At 40.5% G+C, this 22856-nt stretch overlaps 1 protein-coding gene across 2 annotated transcripts in view; it reads left to right on the top strand.

Annotated features, from left to right (window-relative positions):
• The window catches only part of pnpla7b (patatin-like phospholipase domain containing 7b), a 30744-nt gene extending 11556 nt beyond the window's left edge, over nucleotides 1-19188 (top strand). Inside the window, exons 10-35 of one of the 2 annotated variants that reach the window (XM_031734907.2) lie at nucleotides 26-154; nucleotides 332-412; nucleotides 1288-1408; nucleotides 1504-1581; nucleotides 5147-5223; nucleotides 5407-5556; nucleotides 5738-5815; nucleotides 6296-6501; nucleotides 6594-6725; nucleotides 7107-7230; nucleotides 7345-7534; nucleotides 8536-8685; nucleotides 8879-8942; nucleotides 9054-9222; nucleotides 9547-9729; nucleotides 9816-9934; nucleotides 12062-12218; nucleotides 12398-12514; nucleotides 12644-12713; nucleotides 12929-13045; nucleotides 14162-14310; nucleotides 14422-14574; nucleotides 14663-14779; nucleotides 15710-15794; nucleotides 15948-16090; nucleotides 16205-19188. In XM_031734907.2, the coding sequence (XP_031590767.1) occupies nucleotides 26-154; nucleotides 332-412; nucleotides 1288-1408; nucleotides 1504-1581; nucleotides 5147-5223; nucleotides 5407-5556; nucleotides 5738-5815; nucleotides 6296-6501; nucleotides 6594-6725; nucleotides 7107-7230; nucleotides 7345-7534; nucleotides 8536-8685; nucleotides 8879-8942; nucleotides 9054-9222; nucleotides 9547-9729; nucleotides 9816-9934; nucleotides 12062-12218; nucleotides 12398-12514; nucleotides 12644-12713; nucleotides 12929-13045; nucleotides 14162-14310; nucleotides 14422-14574; nucleotides 14663-14779; nucleotides 15710-15794; nucleotides 15948-16090; nucleotides 16205-16270 (3225 nt within the window). In that variant the 3' untranslated portion in view covers nucleotides 16271-19188. Of the gene's footprint in view, nucleotides 1-25; nucleotides 155-331; nucleotides 413-1287; nucleotides 1409-1500; nucleotides 1582-5146; nucleotides 5224-5406; nucleotides 5557-5737; nucleotides 5816-6295; nucleotides 6502-6593; nucleotides 6726-7106; nucleotides 7231-7344; nucleotides 7535-8535; nucleotides 8686-8878; nucleotides 8943-9053; nucleotides 9223-9546; nucleotides 9730-9815; nucleotides 9935-12061; nucleotides 12219-12397; nucleotides 12515-12643; nucleotides 12714-12928; nucleotides 13046-14161; nucleotides 14311-14421; nucleotides 14575-14662; nucleotides 14780-15709; nucleotides 15795-15947; nucleotides 16091-16204 lie in introns of both variants that reach the window. The other variant, XM_039621202.1, reaches the window with a different exon arrangement.
• The last annotated feature ends 3668 nt before the right edge of the window (nucleotides 19189-22856 follow it).

Below are 22856 nucleotides of genomic sequence, written 5' to 3'. Positions count from 1 at the left end.
CTGCTCTGCATCATTTAATTTTCAGGGTTACCCAGCACCTTATAAGACAGTATCTGCGAGAGCTGCAGTTCCCTCAACTGTCCTTCGTCTTCCAGCTGCAGCGTTTCAGTCAGTGTTTGAGAAGTATCCAGAAACTCTGGTTCGTGTCATCCAGGTAAAGTGTCCACAGAAAAAAATGAATCATATTATTTATTAGCTGGGCTGCAAATACTGTATGTATGATCTCCACGAGTAAATAGCATTCAGCAAAAAACAGAGCAATGATTAAACTGAAACCCTGTACAGCTAAAAAAAAAAATTTTCTCTGTCACCTTTCCTTCTTGTCCTGTAGATCATAATGGTGCGGCTTCAGAGAGTGACATTTCTTGCCTTACACAACTACCTTGGCCTTACCACTGAACTCTTCAACCCGGTACTGCTCTTTCATTTACCACTACTCCAGACTGTAACTTGTGACATGAATAGTGCAAAAATGTTTTGATTGGATAATCTCTCCTCTCACACGTGTGTTGTTGCCTTCTTTTATTAACTCATCATCTTTTTCAGTTATGAAACACTGTCTCAAAACAAAGAGTAGTGTTTACATATAAACACACTGAGTAAATCCGCAAACCAGGTCATTCGGTAGGAGTGTCTAAAATAGGTCTCACACTTATACAGTACTGTACAGTACTACCATTGGTAAAGGCAAAACTCCAAAGGACACATTTAACCAAGTAATCTTGCTAACAGAAGTACTTTGTGCTGTCTGCTCATGTCATGTGAGCCTTATCCTTGTTTCTGCCATTCTTCTCTGTTGCAAAAGGTTTTTATGTTTGTGTTTTCAAAGTGTTTTCTTCAGAGGACATATTTAGCTATCCTGCAAGGTGTGAGTTATCACTGATAGTGACCTAATGATACCACCATATAAAAATTGTTCTCTATAGTCTCAGGCGACCCCTTATTTTTCTTCAAGGCAGCTAAGTTACCTTTCTAGTGTTCTTACCAGAGTTTAAATTTTGGGAGTACTATAAGAATATCTGAATTTTGACTTTTTAAATTTTTTTCCCCAAGACCTATGTCTTTATCCAAAACATAGGGGTAGTGTTAAGTTGGTTGGTCAGCTGCAGACTCCTCCAGGTAGCCTAACCATTAAATCTGTAGTATTAGAAACATGGTTTTTGGCTTTTGAAAAGTTTTCTTAAAATCCGAGTTTAAGGTTGGTACTTACTAATAATGATTTAAGATTTCAGATTGTTTACGAAAATTCTTGTATTAAAAGGTGACTTTGTTGCTTGTGTTCATCAGGAGAGCCAAGCGATCTCCTTGGTGTCTGTGGCAAACGTTCTGTGTGAAACTCATCCACACAAAGGTTTCCGCAGGCAGCAGTCTCACTCTGATGATCTGGGCTCTGAAAAAGCTGACACAGGTCAGAAATAACAGCATTTTCTCAACATGTTCACTATGAGACATAAGCGATGTGCATCAAGTCCGTCTGATGTTATCTGTTTTTTGATGTAGCAGAAAAGTCCAGCCTCTCTTCTATGTCTACATCAAAAACCAAGAGATCACGCTCTCTCTCCAACCCGATTACTGTTACAGGTATGCATACATGCAGTATCATTGTACACACACATATATGCATACTTATAAAAAAGTAAGGAAATTGTTGGCTTTTTTGACAGTGCCATGATAAGCATTTGTCCTCTTCCTGATTTCTTTATTTTTGCATATTTGTCAAATTTAAATATTTCAGGTCATCAAACAAATTTTAATATTAGACATGTATGTATATATAATGCAAATACAGGTAAATACAAAATGATGATATGCTGTATACAGTGGGGACAGAGTGCTGCTGATCTTAACTGAGGATACAGTCAGGAGAGGAAAAGAATACTTTAAGGCTCTCCTCAATTTGACTGATGCATCTGCTCTAGTTGAAGCAGATGTCTGTAGACGAAGAGCATGACTTCCCACTCAATCAGCCACTCACTGTGGCTGAGGTTACTGAAGTAGTGAAAAGCTCTCTGGTGGCTGGGCCCCTGGGAAGTGGATGAGGTTTGCCTTGAGTTCCTTTCTATGCCATAGTGCTGCCTTGGTCCAAATTCCTCTGCAGCATTGCATGGATGTCATGAACTGGATTAACAGACTGTGTGATGGTCCTCCTTTTCAAGAAAGGGGACTAATTTAAGAGGGCCCACACTCCTCAGCCTCCCTAAGAAGGTTTTGGCAGGGTGCTGAAGAGGAGAGTCCTTCTATTAATCAAATTTTATACCCAGGAGAAGCACCGTGATTTCCATCGTGGTTTTGGAACAATAGACCAACTATTTATCCTCTTGAGGTTGTCTACATATGTTTTGTAGAAGTGGACAAGGAAATCGACTGCATCCTTTTGGGCTTCCTATGGCGGCTAGATCTGGAGTACGGGCTACAGGCCATTCAGTCCCCATGTAAATTGAGTGATTGGTTTGCATTGCTAGTAGTCAGACCTGTTCCCAGATGGAGCTGGACTCCACCAGGCCTGCCCTTTGTCACGGATTCTGTTCATAACTTTTATTGATACAGTTTCTGTGCACAGCCAAGTGGCAGAAGGTTTCCCCTTTGGTGGCTTCAGGATCACGTCGCTTTCTTTGCAGATGATGTGGTTCTTTGGGATTCATCAGACAGTGACCCTAAGAATGCTTTGGGGTAGTTTCCGTCCAAGTGTAATGCGGCTTGGATAAGAATCAGTACCTCCAAGTCCTTAGCTAGAACAAGGATGGAATGCTAACTTCAAGTCAGGGATAAGCTGGAGGAGTTTAAGTATCCTCGGGTCTTGTTCATAAGTGAGGGGACCAGAGTGATTATAGCTCTGTATTTTCTTATTAGTTTTTATTTCATTTCATTTTCACTTTGTGTTGTTAAAAACTTTGGTTTAGTTTCACCTGGTTTCCAGAGGGGGTCTTATTGTTTCAGTTTAGTTTTTAAAGTTGGAACTGTTTCGTTTTTTTAGTTTCTATTAGTCTCATTGTTATATTTAATCTTTATTACGTATTATTTTCATTATAGCAAATACCAAAGGCAAGCTTCAGAGGAATCAGTACAGATATAACAATATAAACAGAACTTTTTGAAAGCAGTTAGCTCACAGTATTGTAGACTTCCAAAGCCTCAATAAAAATAATCATAAAAATCTAAAAAATCTAAAAAAGTTGGTTCACATTTTTTTTTTTAAAAAAAGGTCTAGAGCAGGGGTCAGCAGCCTTTAACATCCAAAGAGCCACTTGGACCCGGTTTACACGCAAAGGAAAACACTGGGAGCCGCAAATACTTTTTGACATCAAAAATGAAGATAACACTGTATATATTGTTTTTTTACCTTTATGCTTTCTGTGAACAACTAAAGTGTGTTGCTTATGAAATCCATGAAGTGCTACAGAGAAAATTACATTTTATTTATGTAATTAACACATTTTGAACTCTTAAAGAAATATAACAAAAATGAAATACACTCAGTTGAAGGTCTCTTAAATGAATTTAAAAGCTGAACTGAAATGATCCATGTAGCAAAGAAAAACTGTTGTGAGGCGCCACCCTTATATCGCCTTTGGGCTTTTGGAACGTAGCGGAGCCTTGATCTGAATTTTAAAAAATAATTGGAAAAAAATCACAATGCTACAAAAAAAATGAAAAATAAATATCTGCAAAATTCTGCATAAATATTTATTTTACCTGGTTAATGTGTGTGGCGGGGCGTGGTCTGCAGTGCCGCTGCATGGGAGTCGGACGCACCTGAGCGGCACCCGCAATCACCCCTCGCCGCCTTAAAGTCTGTGCTCTCTCTGCTGTTGTGTTGTCGGGCTGTGAGCTGAAAAGCTACAGCCGGCTGTATGCGTACAGCAACCGTGTGTGATAAGTGGTCAATAAAGAGATGCTGAAAAGCATGCTCATGGAAACATCGTTGGGTCTGCCGTGATGTGTTTACAATGGGACTTCTGCTCCTGAACCTCTGCTCACAGCGTCTGCAAATCGGGGCTGTACGAAGTCACTTTCATCTTTACGCAGGACTGTAAGCTCTTATCTGTGAGGCGTGAGCGGTGTTTGTTTTTAACATAGTTCACGGTAGAGAATAGCTGCTGACATAATGTAAATGGTAAATGGTAAATGGACTGATTCTTATATAGCGCTTTTCTACTCTCACGGAGTACTCAAAGCGCTGTATACAACATGCCTCATTCACCCAATCACACCCATTCTCACAAGCACTTTATCTATACGTAGTGCTTACTAAGTACATTCGCACACATTCATACTCCGATGGACGCATCGGAGAGCAAGTTGGGGTTAGTATCTTGCCCAAGGATACTTGACATGCAGACTGGAGGAGCCAGGGATCGAACCACCAACCTTCCGATCAGTAGGTGACCTGCTCTACCTCCTGAGCTACAGCCACCCTGTGGATCCGAAGATCCATAATTGGCCTTCCTGGGGTTGAAAGTCTCAATAAATGCACGGCGTTTCGGCGGGTATACCGGCTTCCGCGAGTGTGACGCTTATTTTGAACGACGAAAAATAATAAAATATAATTTTATTTTTATATTTCAGTATCACAATAATCTTCCAATTTAGAACTACAAGTTAAAAAAGAACTAAACACAAATAAAATACACTTTAGCTAAATACTTCTAATTTATTTTCCCAAACCACCCGGATCCGCAGTATAAGGACTAAAGAGCCGCATGCGCCTCCGGAGCCGCAGGTTGCCGACCCCTGGTCTAGAGTAAAGCCACTACTTGTCCACATTGAAAGGAGGCAGCTGAGGTCATTCTGGCATCTGACTAGAGTCTCTTAGCTGGCTTGGGAATGTTTTGGTGCCCTGTTAAAGAGGTAGCTGGGGAGAGGGGAGGTCTGAGCGTCTGTGCTAAAGCTAGTTCCCCCACGACTCGACTCCGGTTAAGTGGTAGAGAATGGATAAATGGAGAGATGGATGCTTTTTTTCCCCAAACTAGGTCATTCTTTGTGAGTTCACAGGATTCTAGCAAAAGAATCCATCTTATCAGGCTTCGAGCTATTTGCTTATAGCTGAACCACAGTGGGTTTAAACCAGTCTGTGTTCAAACTGCTGGCTTAAATAGCATGTATGAACATGTTGAATAATAACTGTGTTTTATATTTGTTTTTGCAGGGGAAATGTCACCTGACTTCAACAGTACATATGTTCTAGGTGCCAAAGAGGAGACGGTGCCTCATAGTCCTGTCAAGGTCTCTTGATAGAAACTGCCTTTGTTAAACTTTCAAGGAATTGCTGGTTTGAATCCATATGTTGAACACTGGGCATACAGGACATCTAGCTGTGCACCCATCACACCATATATGCACATACACAGATACTAGAATGAGTGTGTGTCTCACACACATTGTGTTTTTTTGTCTTTACCTCCTCAGTCTATTCTAAAGAAGAGTGTGACAGTGCAGCAAACTCCATCTGCTGTGTACCATTACAGTGATGCAGGAGGAGGAAGCGTCTACCATAATAAAGTCAATGCCATTTTCCAAGCTGCTAAAAAGGATCTGCTGCAGGTCATCCAATTACAGGTAGGTTACATTCAAAAAGATACATTACTACACCAAAGGTCAACTGAAAACAAATGAGGAGATCGTGTTTTTAGCAACAGTAAAATTCAAAAATATAAACTTTATGAATCTCACAGTGGTTGTATATTTGAGCCCTGGCTACTTCTGAGACTATCCTCTGTGTGTCTTTTGCACTTGTCAGGACCCCAGTCTGCTGGATGGGAGGGTGAATCTTCGCCAGGTCAAAGCTGGATCTGTTGTAGGCCACCAGGGAGACCAGGTCAGTTGAATGACCTTCTACGGACAAGAATGCTTGTGCTCCTCTTTCTCCTCCTTCTGTTTTTCTTCTTCTACTTGCTTTGGATTCTGCTTTTTATGGTAATTGGAGCAAAGTAAAATTCTTACACTTAACTGGTTATTAGACTCAGTAGCTCAGTTTAATAAAACAAATGCAGGTTTTAAAGGTTCTCTGTCACATCTGTTTTCTTTCTTTTCTTGACGCTTACTGCTTCTCGTGTAATCAGGGTTCTCGTGGATATTAAAAACTGGGCTGATCAAACACATCAGCTGATACTGATTTAAGAATGTTTTGCTCAGTTGGAATGAGGATATGTTTTAAACCATGGGAGAGTCAGCAGTACCAAATGAGCATCAGGCCGCTGAAACTGCAGGAAAATCCAGCACTATCACCTTTTTGGTTTCATGCCACTAACTGGTGAAAAGTCACATGACCTCATTTTCTTCTCCACATGGTTTTCAGGACGTGAGTGTGGCCTTTGTCATCTCGGGGCTGCTCCATGTCTATCAGCGTATGATAGACCGTGAGGAGGAGAGCCTGCTTTTTGTTACTCACCCCGGGGAGTTGGTGGGCCACCTGGCTGTCCTCACAGGGGAACCCCTCATCTTCACAGTGCGAGCGCACCGAGACTGCACCTACCTCTCCATTTCCAAGGCACATTTCTATGAGTATGGCCGAGCACATGCACGAGCAGTCAGCCGTTTGCTTGTCTCAGTGTCACAGCCAGGCTCTAAATACATCTTAATTTTAAACTTTGCAGGATTATGCGCGAGGAGCCCAGGGTGGTGCTGAATGTGGCTCACACTGTGGTGAAGAGGATGTCACCATTTGTTAGACAGATCGACTTTGCCCTGGACTGGATGGCTGTGGAGGCTGGCCGTGCTGTCTACAGGTATTTTTTACTAAAACTGTTAATGTGCAGGCAACATAAACTATGATTACTTTCAATTCAAAAAACTTCCTTAATCTATGGAAACGCGTTTAAGTTTAATTATTAATTGTTATGGAGTCGAAGCATCTAAAAATTTGCCTTCACATTCCCATTCAGTCCACTTGCAAGTTGAATTTCATTTTGAGAAATAGACCATGAATTTCCATTATGTTCTCATATGCAAGGTGTCATAACACCTCCGAAAATAGCAGCAGAACTAAAAGCAGATGACTATGAAGTGAGAACTTTATGATCACAGCTCATAAATGTGTGACCAAAAAACATCACTGTGATTTATATTGATAGACTTTTTTCCTTACATGATTTCCTGTTTGCTTTTAGACAGGGGGACAAGTCAGACAGCACCTTCATTGTCCTCAGTGGCCGACTGCGCTCTGTCATTGCGAAGGATGATGGGAAAAAGGAGCTTGCCGGGGAATATGGCCGCGGAGATCTAATTGGTGTGGTGAGTTGTTAGAATTGTGAACTCCTGTTTAAGTTTGGGAGAAAGATTTAGAAAATACAAAAGATGTGGAAAAGCAGTATTTTGTGCCATAACATCTCTTTCATGATTGAACAGGTTGAGGCCCTGACCCACATGAACCGAGCCACCACGGTCCATGCTGTTAGGGACTCGGAGCTGGCCAAGCTCCCTGAAGGAGCTCTGAACTCCATCAAGAGGAGGTATCCCCAGGTTGTCACTAGGCTGATTCATCTGCTGGGGCAGAAGATTCTGGGCAACATGCAACAGGTCACAGGACCCCTGGCTGGTAATCTTTTATTGTTTTTACTTTGTGTGTTTGGAATGAATTGATTTACTTAGCCAGAGTGCAGGGTGGGGTGTGTGGGCATCTAGGAGGAGGCATTTTGATTTTGTGGTTTAGGTCCACTTAGAGAAGGTTCACTGTAAAACAGTGCAGAGGTGTCTTGACTGATCCTTTTATTGTATAGAGGTGAAACAGTAGTGTTACAAAGGAATCAGTGCTGAGGTGGACTGAAGCTATTTTTGGAGAATGTGGTGGCTTAAGACCCAGAATTTTTCCTATAATTTGTCAGTTGCTACACACTACAGAAAAGATAGTCATAGGCTCCAGGTCTAAAAAGTGAAGCATGTGTGTGCAAATAGATGCTCTGCCATATAAAGAAGCACTTGTATGAATGTGTGTGTGTGATTGGGTAAAAGAGACTTATAGTAAAAAGTATGAGTGCTCAGTTAGAGTAAACAAGCACATTGGTGTGGGGTTTGTGGCTCGGCTGCAGCGGAGGGGTTTAACAGTGGCTTCATGGTGTGGTGTCAGGGGGGAGGGGCATACCTGGTCATCACCTTGTGTTTCAAAAGGATGCTGGGACCTGACGACAGATCATTCACGTCCCTGCAACGCTGTGTGCCTTGGGTCCTCCATACCACACACACAGTCCACATTTACTACAGAAATGTCGAATTCCCTTTTTACTGTTTCTGTAGTTTCTCCTCTTTGACTTTCAACTGTCAAACGTCAGAAACTCGTGGTGACGGTGGGCGTGGGTGGAGTTTTAAGTCTTGATTATAAATTTTTATGTAAATTTTTGGAGAATATCAGCTTTGACCATTACATTTTTTTTGCTCTGGCATCAGTTTGCATAGTGTGTGTGTCTGAGAATTGTGCTAGCCTGTGTCACATGCTAGAAGCATGAACGTTTGCAACCCTGGAATTCATATTGGAAACAACATGAACAATGTACAGAAGATTATATTGCATATGTGAAATATCTAATGGCAGAAACTCTTCAGCTCGTAGTTTGGGTCTCCACACGCCTACCAGCAAGTGGGATGCTGGGAACCCAGTCTCCAACCTGTCCACTGTGGCCATCTTGCCTGTGTCCGAGGAAGTTCCACTCACTGCATTCACTCTGGAGCTACAGCATGCACTCTGTGGCATTGGTACACACACACACACACCCACACACACACACACACACACACACACACACACACACACACACACACACACCATTAAAACAGATGAAGGGAGTAACACTGATTATTCCAGTATTACTGATATGGGATACTATTAGCTATTAAAAGGGGGGGGATACTGTTAAGTTTAAACAACTTAATGCAGGTCTTTCTACAGGTCCCACTTTACTCCTGACCAGTGACAACATAAAACAGCGCCTGGGTTCTGCTGCTCTGGACAGGTAGATCACGGAAATAAATACAGCTGTAGTTGAAATTCACTTCTGCAGTGTTTTCTTAGGTTGATCTAGCTTTGATGCAGTGACATGCTTCTACCTCATCTCTACCTCAAGTGTCCACGAGTACCGCCTGTCCAGCTGGCTTGGCCAGCAGGAAGACATCCATCGCATCGTCCTCTACCAGTCTGATCCCAGCCTCACACCATGGACCCAGCGTTGCATCCGCCAGGCTGACTGCATCATCATTGTGGGACTGGGTGAGCAGGAGCCCACAGTGGGTGAGGTCAGTATAAATATTACCTTGTTTTGTAGAGTTTGAGAAGAATGTGAGTTAAAGCTGCAGGAGATGTTACTATCCCACAGCCAGCCAATTACAACAGCTTTTCATTCGTTTTTCTTTCCAAGCTCCTTAGATTTCCTTGAATTTCAAGAGAAATCAGAGGGAAATTCTTTCTTTAGGAAACATCTCCTGGATACATAGATACCATATAGAAGTTGTAGAAACCACATCTGTTTGTGACATTTAAATACAAGTCTGATTTAAAGGTATTTATTGCATTCATAACAACCTGAGTGAAAGCTCTCTGCTTGTGTTCTGCATGTGTAGTTGGAGCGAATGTTGGAGAGTAGTGCAGTCCGAGCTCAGAAGCAGCTCGTGCTGCTTCACAGAGAGGACGGCCCACCACCCAGAGGGACGGCAGAGTGGCTCAACATGCGGAGCTGGATCTCCAGACACCATCACCTGTGTTGCCCCCGCAGGGTGTTCTCCAGGAGAAGTTTACCCAAGCTGGTACAGACTACAGAGTCTTTACTAACCACTGACCTGGTTATCAAATGCCTACATCTCTTTTCTGTGTCTGTGCATGCTTTTTTCAGAGGGAGTTATACCAGCGTGTGTTTGAAAAATGTCCAGATCGTCATTCCGACTTCTCCCGCCTGGCCAGGATCTTGACCGGAAACAGCATTGCTCTGGTGCTAGGTGGAGGGGGCGCAAGGTAGTTCTGCTGCTTGGGAACATATTTATTGATTAACCACCTAAAAAGGCTTTGCTCAGCTAACTGAAGTTTTGCACTTTTGCGCTCAGATCCGTGAAAATTTAAATGTCCAAATTAGTGCCAGCCGCTTGCAGCCCCTACTCACTCTCCTTACTTCTACAAGACAACCCCACTCACTCACAAGTTCACCTGCTACATGGAAGGACACAGTGCATATGTCCACACTGCCAAAATGTTTGTTTGATGTAGCAGGAGAGGCGAAAACAGAAAGACAGTGGGAAAAAAAATCACAGTATACCCAATGTGTCGATTTATTTATTTAGTTTGCTCAGTTTTTCTTTCTTAGTTTCATTTTTTTTTTGCCCTAACTCATCTGGTAAGTTAATGAAAATATAGACATTTGGTTAGCAAGGTGTTGATACTGTTTTACAGGAGGCCATAAAGCCATATTGATATTTTGTTGATTACCATTTGAGCCTTTGGAGGTGTCTGATCCTTAGGTTGGGAATATCTGCGCCAGAGTTTTGGGTACACCTTACTGTTACTGCTACATTAGGATTTGAATACGTCTCACGCCTGAGTTATTCTTACTGAAATATTGAATCAGCAGTACAGTTCTTTTTTTTTGGAAAAAAGTGTTTTTCTTGTTGTGTAATGACTGTTTTTTTTCTTGATGAATCTGTTTCTTTTTTCACCGCTCTGGCTTATCCTGGAGCTCTGGCAAGGTAGGGACCTGAGACACCCGATGGTCACATGACTACAGCAGTAATGCTTTTACATGTGAGCTGTTATTGAATCTGTAGATCCAGTCTTAGCCATAGGTATTTGCTGTTTGTCATCTATGTAAGCACTTGTGGTTACATTTGGTACTTTTCCTGCATCAGTACTGACAATTCGACTGAACCCTGGGAACTATTTTTTCTTCCTAAATGATTTGCATATTATTGCACCCATGTATTGCTAACACCCTGACAAAAATATGTTGTATATTAAAATTAATTCAAGATAAGCGTAGCAGTTGTTGTGAGAACAGCATTTGTAGGACACAACCAACAAGTATTTGTGATATATAATCACACAGTCTTGCTGCTGACGTGAGATGAAAGAAAAAGGTCTGAAAGTAACACAACATTTGCTTACATTAAAAAATGAGCTATCCAAGTTGCTTCCTGCCAAAACCCATGAGCACTGCTGTCTTTCTGGCTCCATTTAAAATCAACTGAAATATTTTTATATCAGCATTTAAACATGCCCAATAAATTGCTAGCTGTGTCCTATTTTGGTAGCTTCACCAACATGAGTAGGCAGTTTCTGCTTTTTTTTAGCTAAAACCTGATATTTTGCGCCTATTAGTGTCTACATATGAAACTAAATAAAATATCTATTTGAGTAAGATCTTATGAATATTTATAGTACATTTTGTTAGTAGATTGTGTTTCCCAGCACCTTCTTTATTCTAGCTTTAGCCAAGAAGAAGCTAATAACATTTTAATAACAGACAGCTCTGAAAGTGAAGCTAACGCTGGAGTGCTGCAATTTTTCCAGTGGTCAGCAGGCGGCAATTTCTGCAATTGGTGTCTGGTCCTATAATAACTTATGGGAAAATATCAACTCCCTGACTCCCTTGTAACGCTTTTCTTATTTTTTTCATAGGGTTCATTTCAAGTTACAGAAAAGAACATGACCTTAATTTTGTAAATTATGCTCATTCTTAGTGTGAGAAAGGAGGATATCTGTATGCTCATGAACTTATAGCCCATTATTCGTGAACATGGCAACATAAAAAAGTAATAATAATATTAATAATATAAATGTTTTATTAATATTTTTTATAATAAAGCTGTATTTGCAGATACATTTAAACCATTAAGTTAAAAAAAATCCATATGATAATGTAATTGTGCAGTGACACATAATACGTCCTGCCTCAAGTCTCCCATCATCACCAATTAAATATAAATTTTATTAAATGCAATATGATTGTTTAAGGCTGCACTGTCTCCTTAAGCTTTACATTCATTCACGTCACTGCGTGCAGAACTTGGGTTACCCTTTAAAGAACTCCTTGTACACATATTGCTATATGTCTGAAAAGAAAAAGAAATTGTCTAAATGAATGTGTTTCAGAGGCTGCTCTCAGGTGGGCATCCTGCGGGCACTCAACGAGGCGGGCATCCCTGTGGACATGGTGGGTGGCACCTCCATTGGCTCGTTCATGGGAGCACTGTACGCTGAGGAGAAGAGCATCAGTCGAATGAGGGTCCGGGCTCACGAGTGGGCCATGGTGTGTGGATGACACACTCTGCTGACACCTGCACTGATATTTTTAAAGAGTTTCACCTCCCTGAAGTTTCACTAGTTTCACTTCCAGATTTCTTTAGACCCAAGTGAAAAGCTGAATTGTTCTTTATCAACCATGGCGTGTTTTTCTTTACTTCCCTTTTTTAAAACTTTCTTCTTCAGGGTATGACTTCATACTTTAAGAAGATTTTGGATCTGACATACCCAGTTACCTCCATGTTTTCTGGAGCCTCCTTTAACTCCAGCATTAGCTCAGTCTTCAAGAACAAACAGATAGAGGTAAGGAGAGGGGAGTTTCAAACACCAGCAGCTTGCATCATGTGCATGTAACACATTTCTTGCAAAGTCACAGCTCATGTGCCGTTCTGTGTTATGTTTTTTTTCTGTTTCCAACCTCTCCACTGCCAGGACCTGTGGTTACCATATTTCAACATTACAACAGATATCACAGCTTCCGCTATGAGAGTTCATACTGACGGTGTGTGAAACCTCCTTTTTCCTCTAGTACTAGAAGCACTCTGACCATTTAAGGAGCTCCACTTTTTTCTCAGCTCATTAAGAAGGAGCTGAAGAAAAAAAGGGAAAATATTAATTTCATTGTGAGATATATTGTACTTAACCTAATCATTAATTTGTGGACAGTGTTTTCACACACTTCATACATGTGACTCTACGATTGTCCTACATGATTAGGTTCGTTGTGGCGGTACGTCCGGGCCAGCATGTCTCTGTCAGGTTACCTGCCACCGCTCTGTGATCCCAAAGATGGACACCTGCTCATGGATGGAGGTTACATCAACAACTTACCTGGTGAGAAACACTGAGAGGATAGTAAGCTTTTCTACTTGTGCTGTATACGAGTTGAAGTAAACTGGGGTGATCGCTGTTTGACTCACAAGAACAGTTATGTCAAGGTCCTTTATATTTGTAAGGTAAAGGATCCACACTAATAATAACAGAAAACCCTTAAAGTTAGACAGTCTCTATGAGCAAGCACTTGGTGACAGTGGGAAGGAAAAACTCCCTTTATAACAGGAAGAAACCTCACATCAGAACATTAGGCTCAGGGAGGGGCTGGCATCAGTCAGACCGGTTGGGGGTGAGAGGAGGGACACAGGACAAAAGACACTCTGTGGGGGAGGGCCAGAGATTATTAATAACTAACGATTAAATGCAAAGTGGTGTGTAAACACTTAGTGCAGGAAAAATAGTGAGAGAAGAAGAAGCCCTCTGTGCATCGTGGGAAGCCCCTAGCAGCCTAGACCTGTTGCAGCATAACCTTGAATCCATAAGGAAGGATTAAAGGTCACCTGATCTACCCTTTACTATGAGCTTTATCAAACCCCCTCCCCAAAAAACAACATCTTGAATGACTTAATTTACATTCATAGTAAACATGACCAAACTTTCTAATAATGGGTTCAGCATATGATTTCTGTAAACCATGTTTATCATAATGTTAGATCTGTATGATGCCTCTGAGCACAGACAGCCTTAACATGGTCATCTGAGACACACAGCTCTGTTTGTGAGCACAGAAGCCCCTCCCACTTGATGTTTCTGTCTTCCTTTTATGAGCAACAGCTGACTGGAAGAAAGCTGACTTTGAGAGAGAAGAACTAAAAGTGCTTATTTCATAGGGAGGATGGTCATTCAGAATATATAAGCAGTCATTAAATAATGGCTATGATGCAAGCAGGTGCAGACCACCGTTTAACAACACGAAAGTGTGGTGCAGTAAGACAGCATGCTTATCTGCAAAGAGATGTGCAAAGCCAAAGAAGGTCATATTAGCTTATCAGTGGACGTATGTGATTGGCAGATACACAAACAACAATAGGAACAAACATTTTTGACTATATTTATTAGCTGAAAGAGGAAACTGGTTATCAGAATGTGCTTCTCTTACTCTCTCGTGATATCTAGCTGACGTGGCTCGCTCCATGGGTGCCAAGGTTGTGCTCGCAATCGATGTTGGGAGTCGTGATGAGACCAATCTGACCAACTATGGTGATTATCTGAATGGCTGGTGGTTGCTGTGGAAGAGGTTCAATCCACTGGCTGAGAAAGTCAAGGTGCTTTGATTTTACCACAGCCTGACGTCAACTGTGGGCAGAATGATGCCCACTAAACACTCTTTGTTGTGCCATCATAGCCCTGTCAGACTGAACATACTTTCCCTCCAGGTCCTGAACATGGCAGAGATCCAAACACGGCTTGCTTACGTCTGCTGCGTGCGGCAGCTGGAGCTGGTCAAAGACAGCGACTACTGCGAGTACATCCGGCCGCCTATCGACCGCTACGGCACACTGGAGTTTGGCAAATTCGATGAGATTGCTGTGAGCTTCTCCTCTCTTCCTCCATGTTTTATTTAATTCTATTTAATCTACTGGCCCACAAACTCAATGAGAGGTTCACTATCTACAGGAGGTGGGGTACCAGCATGGGAAGACACTGTTTGATGTGTGGCAGCGCAGCGGTGTGGTGGACAGCATGCTTAAGGACCGACATCAGGAGGAGTTCCACAAGACCAAAACTGGTCACGTGAGTGCAAATAAAAATGCATATAGATTGTTCAGCTGCAATCAAGTTTGACTCTAATTCTTACTCTTGTTATATAAGTTTGGGTCAGATACACAGGTAACCTAACCAGGGCCCTGTACTATAAAACAGCAGCTCACCACATTTATGACTGTAACGGTTAATAGTCCATCATAACTAACTGCCTACAGATTTACAGACATGAAATGTTTTCTCCTGTAAAGCAATTTTAATCGTATGTTTTCAGAGACAGTTAAACCTTACCCATGATATCAGAGCTTTAATAATGGTGATCCTTTTCATTCCATCCATCCATTTTTTTAACTCTTTATCCAATTCATAGTCACCAGTGGGGCTGGAGCCTCTCACAGCTGTCACAGGGTAAAAAGCCTGCGTTGGACTAACAGGTCAATAGTCCATCGTTGGAGAGAGGCAACCATTCATGTTGACATTCATAAATTCAGTCACTCAAGCTACTTGATAATCACCAAATGATGCGGCAAAAGTACAGCTGTTTCTCTTTTTCAGCGACTTTGAGAAATTCAGCACTTTGTTATTTGGCTCCAGCAGAGGGACAAATTAAAAAACTTTAAAGGGCTTTCATCCTTTAGGGTCTGAGCTGCGTGTCATCTTTAAAACTCCATCATTGGATCCCAGTTATTGTACAGCTCATTAATTATTTATAGTGTTTTTTCCTTTAACTATTTCATTCAGCATTACTATTTAATTATTTTTATTTTGTGAATTTTTATTTACATATGCATTTATTTTTAAATTGCTCATAATTACATTTTTAGTGTATCTATAGACTAAAGTAAATGTTTATTTGCTTATATTATTTGTTTTGGCGTTTGGCTGTCGAGTACTACAGTCTGCAGTCACAGACAGTATGAATCTTAAGTCTTCGCTGGAATGATGAACTCTGTCTTTCAGGTGGTCACATGTCCAAATGCCTCCTTCACTGACCTGGCAGAGATTGTGTCGAGAATTGAACCTGTGAAGTATGCTTTAATCGAGGGTTAGTAAAAACTAAACTAGGAATCTGATTTCTTGCATGAACAACGCATAGTATAATCCATACTATCATTTATTATTTTAGCTTCTTTTTATCTGCTCTTCATTTAAAAGCCTAATCAAGGTTCTCATGCGGTCTCTGATTTTGTCCGCCTAGAGGAACTTTCTGATGAGTACCAGACAGACTACGATGAAGATGCGGTGGAAAGTGCGCTGTCTGACTATGAGGCGTTCACCCCCGGTAGTGAACACACAGAGGAGGAGGAGGAGGAGGAAGAGACGGCAGATACTGCTGAAACTGTATGTATTAAACCAGGCTTTACATGAACTTTGTCAATATTTGGCTTGTTTGGACATCCAAAACACTTAAAAATGAGAAAAATCAAAAGTTACACGTAAAAAATCTTTTAACAGGATGAAGACGTTCCAGTCAGAGTTCGACACCGATTGAAGAACCCCCTGCAAAGTGCTCCGCTGTGATTTCCTGTCAGGTGTGCTATGACTGGAGCACAGTGCTCACTCTCCAGTGCAGTGTTGGCTGTGGTCCAGTGAGCAGCGAAGTACCACACTCACTGAACACTTCAGTAAGGTACAGTCGATGGTGCCTTCAGACAGTCACAAGTTGCCGTTGTGGTCTCCTTCAGGCTGATGCGATGCTCTCCTACTGTCTGAGCACCTGTAAAGTTAGAGCTTGTTTTATCGTCACAGACTCTGACAGTGTAATTGCACCACCAGTCTTTAAAACCTAATACTTGATAAACACCGAGACGTTTCTGGGACAGTTCTCTGCCTTGTTGCTTCCTGCCGTGATGAGTTCTGATCCATACAGTCCTATACAGTATTTTATTTTATACACTTTCAAGTTAAAAACTGTTATCTGATTACAGAACACTTCAAGTACAGTGTTACCCTCATTTCCATCCAGTAATAAAGGGATTCCTCCTCTTTAAGAACAGTCCACACACACGCATGTGCCAAATGCACTTTTAACAGTGACTGTAATAAGCTCTTTCAGACAGTGTGTGCATCAATCACATGTTGAATGTATGTTTTTTAAACATGAAGGATGAGAAATGTGTACGTCTCCTTTCAGCTTGTTTTCCAGTTTCTGTCTAACTTGAATGCATAATTCAAAGTAGTTGATGATTGAGTGTATCATTAATGTAGCTATAGATGGTTCTGACCAACGATATCCTCACATGTCATGGCATTAAGGTTGGAAGTATTAATGATGACTGTATTCTACCTAAGGGAGGTGCTTTCACAGATTCACTGTCACAGGAACCCCCTGGTTGGTGCTAGGTGGGATAAGGCTGTGGGCTGCTCTGCTCTGCCATAACTGGTAAATTACATTGTTGATCACATTTACACTACACACGTGTAACCTTTGAACATGCCCCAAGGACAGCTAGACACATGTACTTGTGTCATACTCGATGCTAGTTGGCATGGAGGGCAAAAATTGGAGGAGTGGCTGTCTTGAGAAAGCCCTGCTGGTGTGACACGGGTGTAAGACAGACTACAAAGTAACACTGTTTACTGCTTGTAAAATCCTATTGAGAAAAATCCTCACATTACATCACATCACAAATTTCCCCTGTATATGCACATGGAATTTTTTATACTCTCTCACATAGTGTCTCTTATCAAGTTTATTATCAGTGCCAATTTTCAAAATGAATCCCCTTAGAGCTCAGTTTGCCAACTAAAAACGTGTTTGACTATTTCCAGTTTTATTTAAAAGCCATCCCACCACATTTCAGAGAAACATTGCACTTTTTATTTACTTAAAAAAAACTTTTTTGTAACAAAACTATATTTTTGATATTTATCTGACAGCTTAAGGTCATTACTCTCATTATTTCTCTCTCTCTTTTAAAATCTGTTGCAGTTTTGAAAGTTTTGGGGTGTCTGTTAGAAAAAGCAAATATGTTGAGGGTGGTGACTGTGACCTCTTAGACTATATTCAGAGTTCAATTAATCCATTCCTTTTTGGGTGGCACAGACACTGAGATATTTGTTTGTTCAATTAGTGCTGTGAAAGCACTGGTTCTGTGAAACAACAGTTTACTTTCTCCTCCTTTTAGGCACCTTTCTTCTGATTGGCTGCCCCTCTCGAATGCATTTGGAGCAGTCTGAATCCTGAGCTTTTGGCTTAGGAATTACTTGTACATGCACTAAACCATTTTAACTTTGGACATGCCTAATATGAACATCAGCCATTGTGACAGTATAGAACTCACCCACGTTTATGTTGGGTAATTGTGGTGCAACATTTGTAACTCTGCAGAGCGTCATCAGTTCCTGAATCACAGCAGAAGAGAACATGGCCATGGCTGATCCAGTCTAGCACCAACCACGCCTAATGGATCATTATTATTCCTCCTGTGCGTTCCATTTCAGAATGGTGTCTTAAAGAAGCACTATGTCTCATATTCTGTTAGTACAAGTCATTGGAGAACATTTTATTATGCATGCTGATACATATTGTGTTTTTATTTGCATAGTGTGTGATTTTTTTTTTCTTCCTTTTTTAAGGAATAACATTGTCTCAAATTGAAATGACCATTTCAGCTTGACCATCACTGACAAGCTAACTGCTGCATGCTTCATAATACATACATAATACTAAAATACTAATAGTAAAATGATCTAAATTTTAAAAACAAGAATCTAATTTTTCTAACCAAGTATACAGTACACCATTTACCTTGTTATTGCAGGGAAAACACAGATGTAGCAAATATCACTAACAGTGACCGTGAGACAGCAGGGTTAAATAGGATGACGAGAACATTGATGCTATTCAGAACAGGTGCTCTTCAGTATGACTGTGCAGGTCAATGCAACCGTGCCATTAAAGGGCCTTACCTTTTTTACGCCTCCTGTCTTTACACCAGCCAAACTTCAATTTTAAGGTCTGGAGTAAATGAATTTTACTAAACTAACTTGGTAGTTTGTCATGAAGTTGCAATCAGCACTACCTGTCCTGTCTGGGAAATGAGTACCTAACATTAGCCCTGCACTATAATGGATCATTATGCAGTTTAAAGCCAAGCTTGTACTTTTTAATCATTTTATTATGTGGTGTATTAATATTTCATATCAACTGACTGTCCAAGTTTTACAAGAAAACAAAAGTTAAAGTTCCATAGAGGGAATAGTTACCATGACATTGCATGTGAATAACTGAAATCTTTGTTTTCCATTTGTTGTGATGTTTCATCTTTAAACAGAATTATGGAGAGTGATTTTGAATGTTAAATCGTCAATACACTGTGTGTGTGTATTTCTTTAATCTGTGGCCTGTCTGAACGCCAAAATGATGCGAAGCTGCAAAAGTCTGCAGATAAAATGTTGTTACTATCTCCAAAATAAAACTGGAAATATATGCTTTCTTCAGATGGTTATTGGTTCACTCGACAAACTTATAAACTAAAGAATTGTGTACGCCTTCAACTTGCAGTTTCATCATATCTGAGAGCTGAAAATTCTGTTTCAACTCAGTTCAGTTTTTTATTTATCTCAGATATTATATCTTTAGGATATGATGGGGCCTGATTATTCAAAACCTTTTATGTGAGGAACAGGCTTTTAAAAGCATTTCTGGATTCAACAGGGAACCTATGACGAGAAGCCAATATGAGAGAGACATTCTTATCTCTAGTCTCTTCATTGCTATTCTCACAGTGGGGTTTCGGATTAAGTATCCTGTTACACGCCAATTTATTTAGACTTTTTGGGCCAACTACAAAAACTCAGTTTTGCCTAAATTTATACATAGAAGAAAAAAAAAAAAGATCATCCACACCTATATCCTAAAGTCATCATATAACTTTATAGATAAATGTAAGTGGATATCATCATATAAAGTCACAAACTCTTCATACTTTGTAATAGGCATTGAGCACACTTTATGCACCAAACTGAGGATCCAACTAATTTCTGCAGATAAGGGAAAACTATAAATAGATGTCAAAGTTTCCATGGCTGGGGTGTGTGACTGAGGAATGGCAGTTGCAACAAGATTTGCAAGAGCAAGAAAAGATTCTCATCTATAAATCTGCTGACTGGGGCATATAGAAATCCTAAAGTTACCATGTGATTATTCAGCTTTAGAGGGGAAGGGAAGTGGGAGTGTGAATGATTTGCATCTTCAGCAGAAGATATCTCGCCAACAGCTCTAAACTTGTTCGTAGACGTGACAAAGTGGCTCACTTCCTGGTGCTTGCACTGACCATTGTTTTCAGTCATGAACTCAACTACAAAACAAAAGGAAGAAAAATCATCAGATAATAAAAAAAACTTGTTTGTTGTTTTGGAATGTAAGCCAAACACAACCACAGAGAAACATACAAATGTCAGGCAAATTCTTCCTAATAATCTGAATAATGTCATAAAAACAGATGGAAGCACTGCATGGCTCTGATGCTCTCCACTGAGGCAGGTAGAGAATGTAAAATTTAGCTTTGTGTTATGTAGTCCATTATGACTTTCTGACATATTTGGAGTTTATGTTTTATTTTAGGTCTCTTTTTGGGTTGTATACCTTGACTCAGGTGCTGGTAGAAGGCCCACGGCTGGTATTTCATTCTGACTCACCCTGATGAAGACAGAGTTGATACACAGTTGTCTTTTTTTAATGCTAACTTCAACTTTTATCGGCGACTGAGTGCCTCGTGGCTCAAGAGTTGGGAGTTTGCCTTGTAATCGGAAGGTTGCCGGTTCGAGCCCCGGCTTGGACAGTCTCAGTCGTTGTGTCCTTGGGCAAGACACTTCACCCGTTGCCTACTGGTGGTGGTCAGAGAGCCTGGTGGCGCCAGTGTCCGGCAGCCTCACCTCTGTCAGTGCGCCCCAGGGTGGCTGTGGCTACAATGTAGCTTGCTACAATGTAGCTTGTGTGTGTGAATGGGTGGATGACTGGTTGTGTAAAGCGCTTTGGGGTCCTTAGATACTAGTAAAGCACTATACAAATACAGGCCATTTTACCATTCTGTTATTTGATTTTAATATGTTTCTCTTGAGTGTATCCAAAGGTGTTACGAAGATATCATCCAAGAGCAAAAATGTTGTTTTAAGCTCATTTTATCCTGATTTTATGAGCTTGAGAAGTTACACTTGTAAGAAAAAATTGGATTGCTTCTCCAACACAATACAGTATAAATGGACTCACAGGACCCCAGCCAGAACATTTCATCCTGCACAGAATGATGAGTAGGCTGCATGCTGTGTTTGGATCTAAGATGATAAGTCAGAGGAACTGAGAACAGTAAACATGTAAATTCCTGTGGAAGCAGTGATGTAAGTAATAAAACAAGCAGCTTGCAAACTCAGAAGTGAAACTGTTTTGTGAAAGAATACTAATATACCTCGTTAGAAACTTTGAAAAGAGTGAACAGGAATCAAAGGTTAATGTGGTTTAAATTAAAGTGCTGAAAGCAGCTAGCTACAGTTGAATCCATAATTTGTTGGACGTACCACCAACAAACCATCAAGATATGATAGAACTGCAGACTTCAGCTTTAATTCAAGCGATTTTACAACAACTTTGCATTAGCTGGAAATGAATTAGAGCCTCAGATACTCCAAAGTAATTAGACAATTGAGTGACGGGATGTTTCATGGCCAGGTGAGGGCTGTTCCCTTGTTATTTCATTACCAATGAAGCAGACATAATATCTGCAGCTGATTCAAAGTGTTGAATTTGTATGTTATAGCTTTTCACTGTAATCTTAAATATAAGACCCAAAGAGATGCAGTGGAAGTGAAGGAGGCCGTCGTTAAGTTGAACAACTAAAATACATCTATCAGCGAGAATCTGGTACATTCTGGTACATGCATGAAAACAGGATTATATCCATGGTTCAGAAAAATAGCTTCACAATATTTAACCACATCAAAAAGATTTTAAGACTTTCATGTGTACAATCAAGAGATGCATTGATGAACGTAGGTACAGAGAGTTTAAACAAGGTGCAACTTGAACTTGTGAGGGAAAAGTGTGGAGACGGAAAGAAGCATCTTATACTCCAAAACAAACCACATTATAACACAGTGCAACTCGAAAACGTCCTGAAGCATGCTGCAAAAACAATTCAGTTGTTTCCCAATTTATTCTCTAATGGCCAAGTCAGTCACGTCATCTCAACTCGGCAGAGCGGCTTTTCAGTGAGTGAAAATAGAAAGACCCACAAACAAGAAACAACTGAAGGCAGCTGCAGTAAATGCTTCATTTCCTCGTGGGAGGAAATGAAGCATTTGGTGATGTGCATCAGTCCTAGACTTCAGGCAGACACTGAGTGCAATTTTCAAGAATTAAAAAGAGTTTTTATATTTAAAATTCTGTTATTTTGTCTGAGGGATGGCTGTAAAATGTAAATAATTCCTAAACAGTTGATAAAGTTAAATACAATATTTGGTTTTTGTTTAATAAAGTGTACTAATGCTAAGGGAAACTATGAATGCTCACTATTGTTATAGCTATAATTGGATTTTTATGAGGGCGTTAATTCCCACTCCAGCCCACTCTACACACGAAACAAATTACAGTCAGTCTGTCAAAGGTTAAAATGTTATTTATCAGATAAGGAAGGTAGAACTGGAACATGAAATCTGGTGGTCTAAAACTGTCCCTTCCCACTGAAGGTTTTTCTTCCCACTGTCGCCAAATGCTTGTTCATAGGGTGTTGTCTTTACTTTACAATATTAAATGCTTTGAGCTGAATGCTGTTGTGATTTGGTGATTAAAAAAAAACTGAACTGAATTGAATTAGTAGTCTTATTCCAAAAGTAACTGCTGCTAGAAGTGGAGAAAAATTCATTTTGAAGTGAACAAAGGGGTCTGAACCTGAATGTCAATTCATCCAACAGAGTTCAAAATGAAAAACTAAGGACTACTGAAGAGACGCAAAAGGATAAAAGGCATTTCAGTCTAAACAAAAATGGTGTCTTGGTTTTACTATAGCTAAAAACTACAAACCAGGTGCATTAAGAGGCCCTTTTTTAAAGTACATTAGTTGTTTTACTCTTAAATCCCCATTTGTGGTTGCACAGTTCCTCTTAATGG

Source organism: Oreochromis aureus, linkage group 12 (assembly GCF_013358895.1).
Source record: "Oreochromis aureus strain Israel breed Guangdong linkage group 12, ZZ_aureus, whole genome shotgun sequence".
Lineage (NCBI taxonomy): Eukaryota > Metazoa > Chordata > Actinopteri > Cichliformes > Cichlidae > Oreochromis > Oreochromis aureus.
The sequence above is the reverse complement of the archived record's forward strand: the minus strand, read 5'-3'. Positions and strand labels throughout refer to the sequence as shown.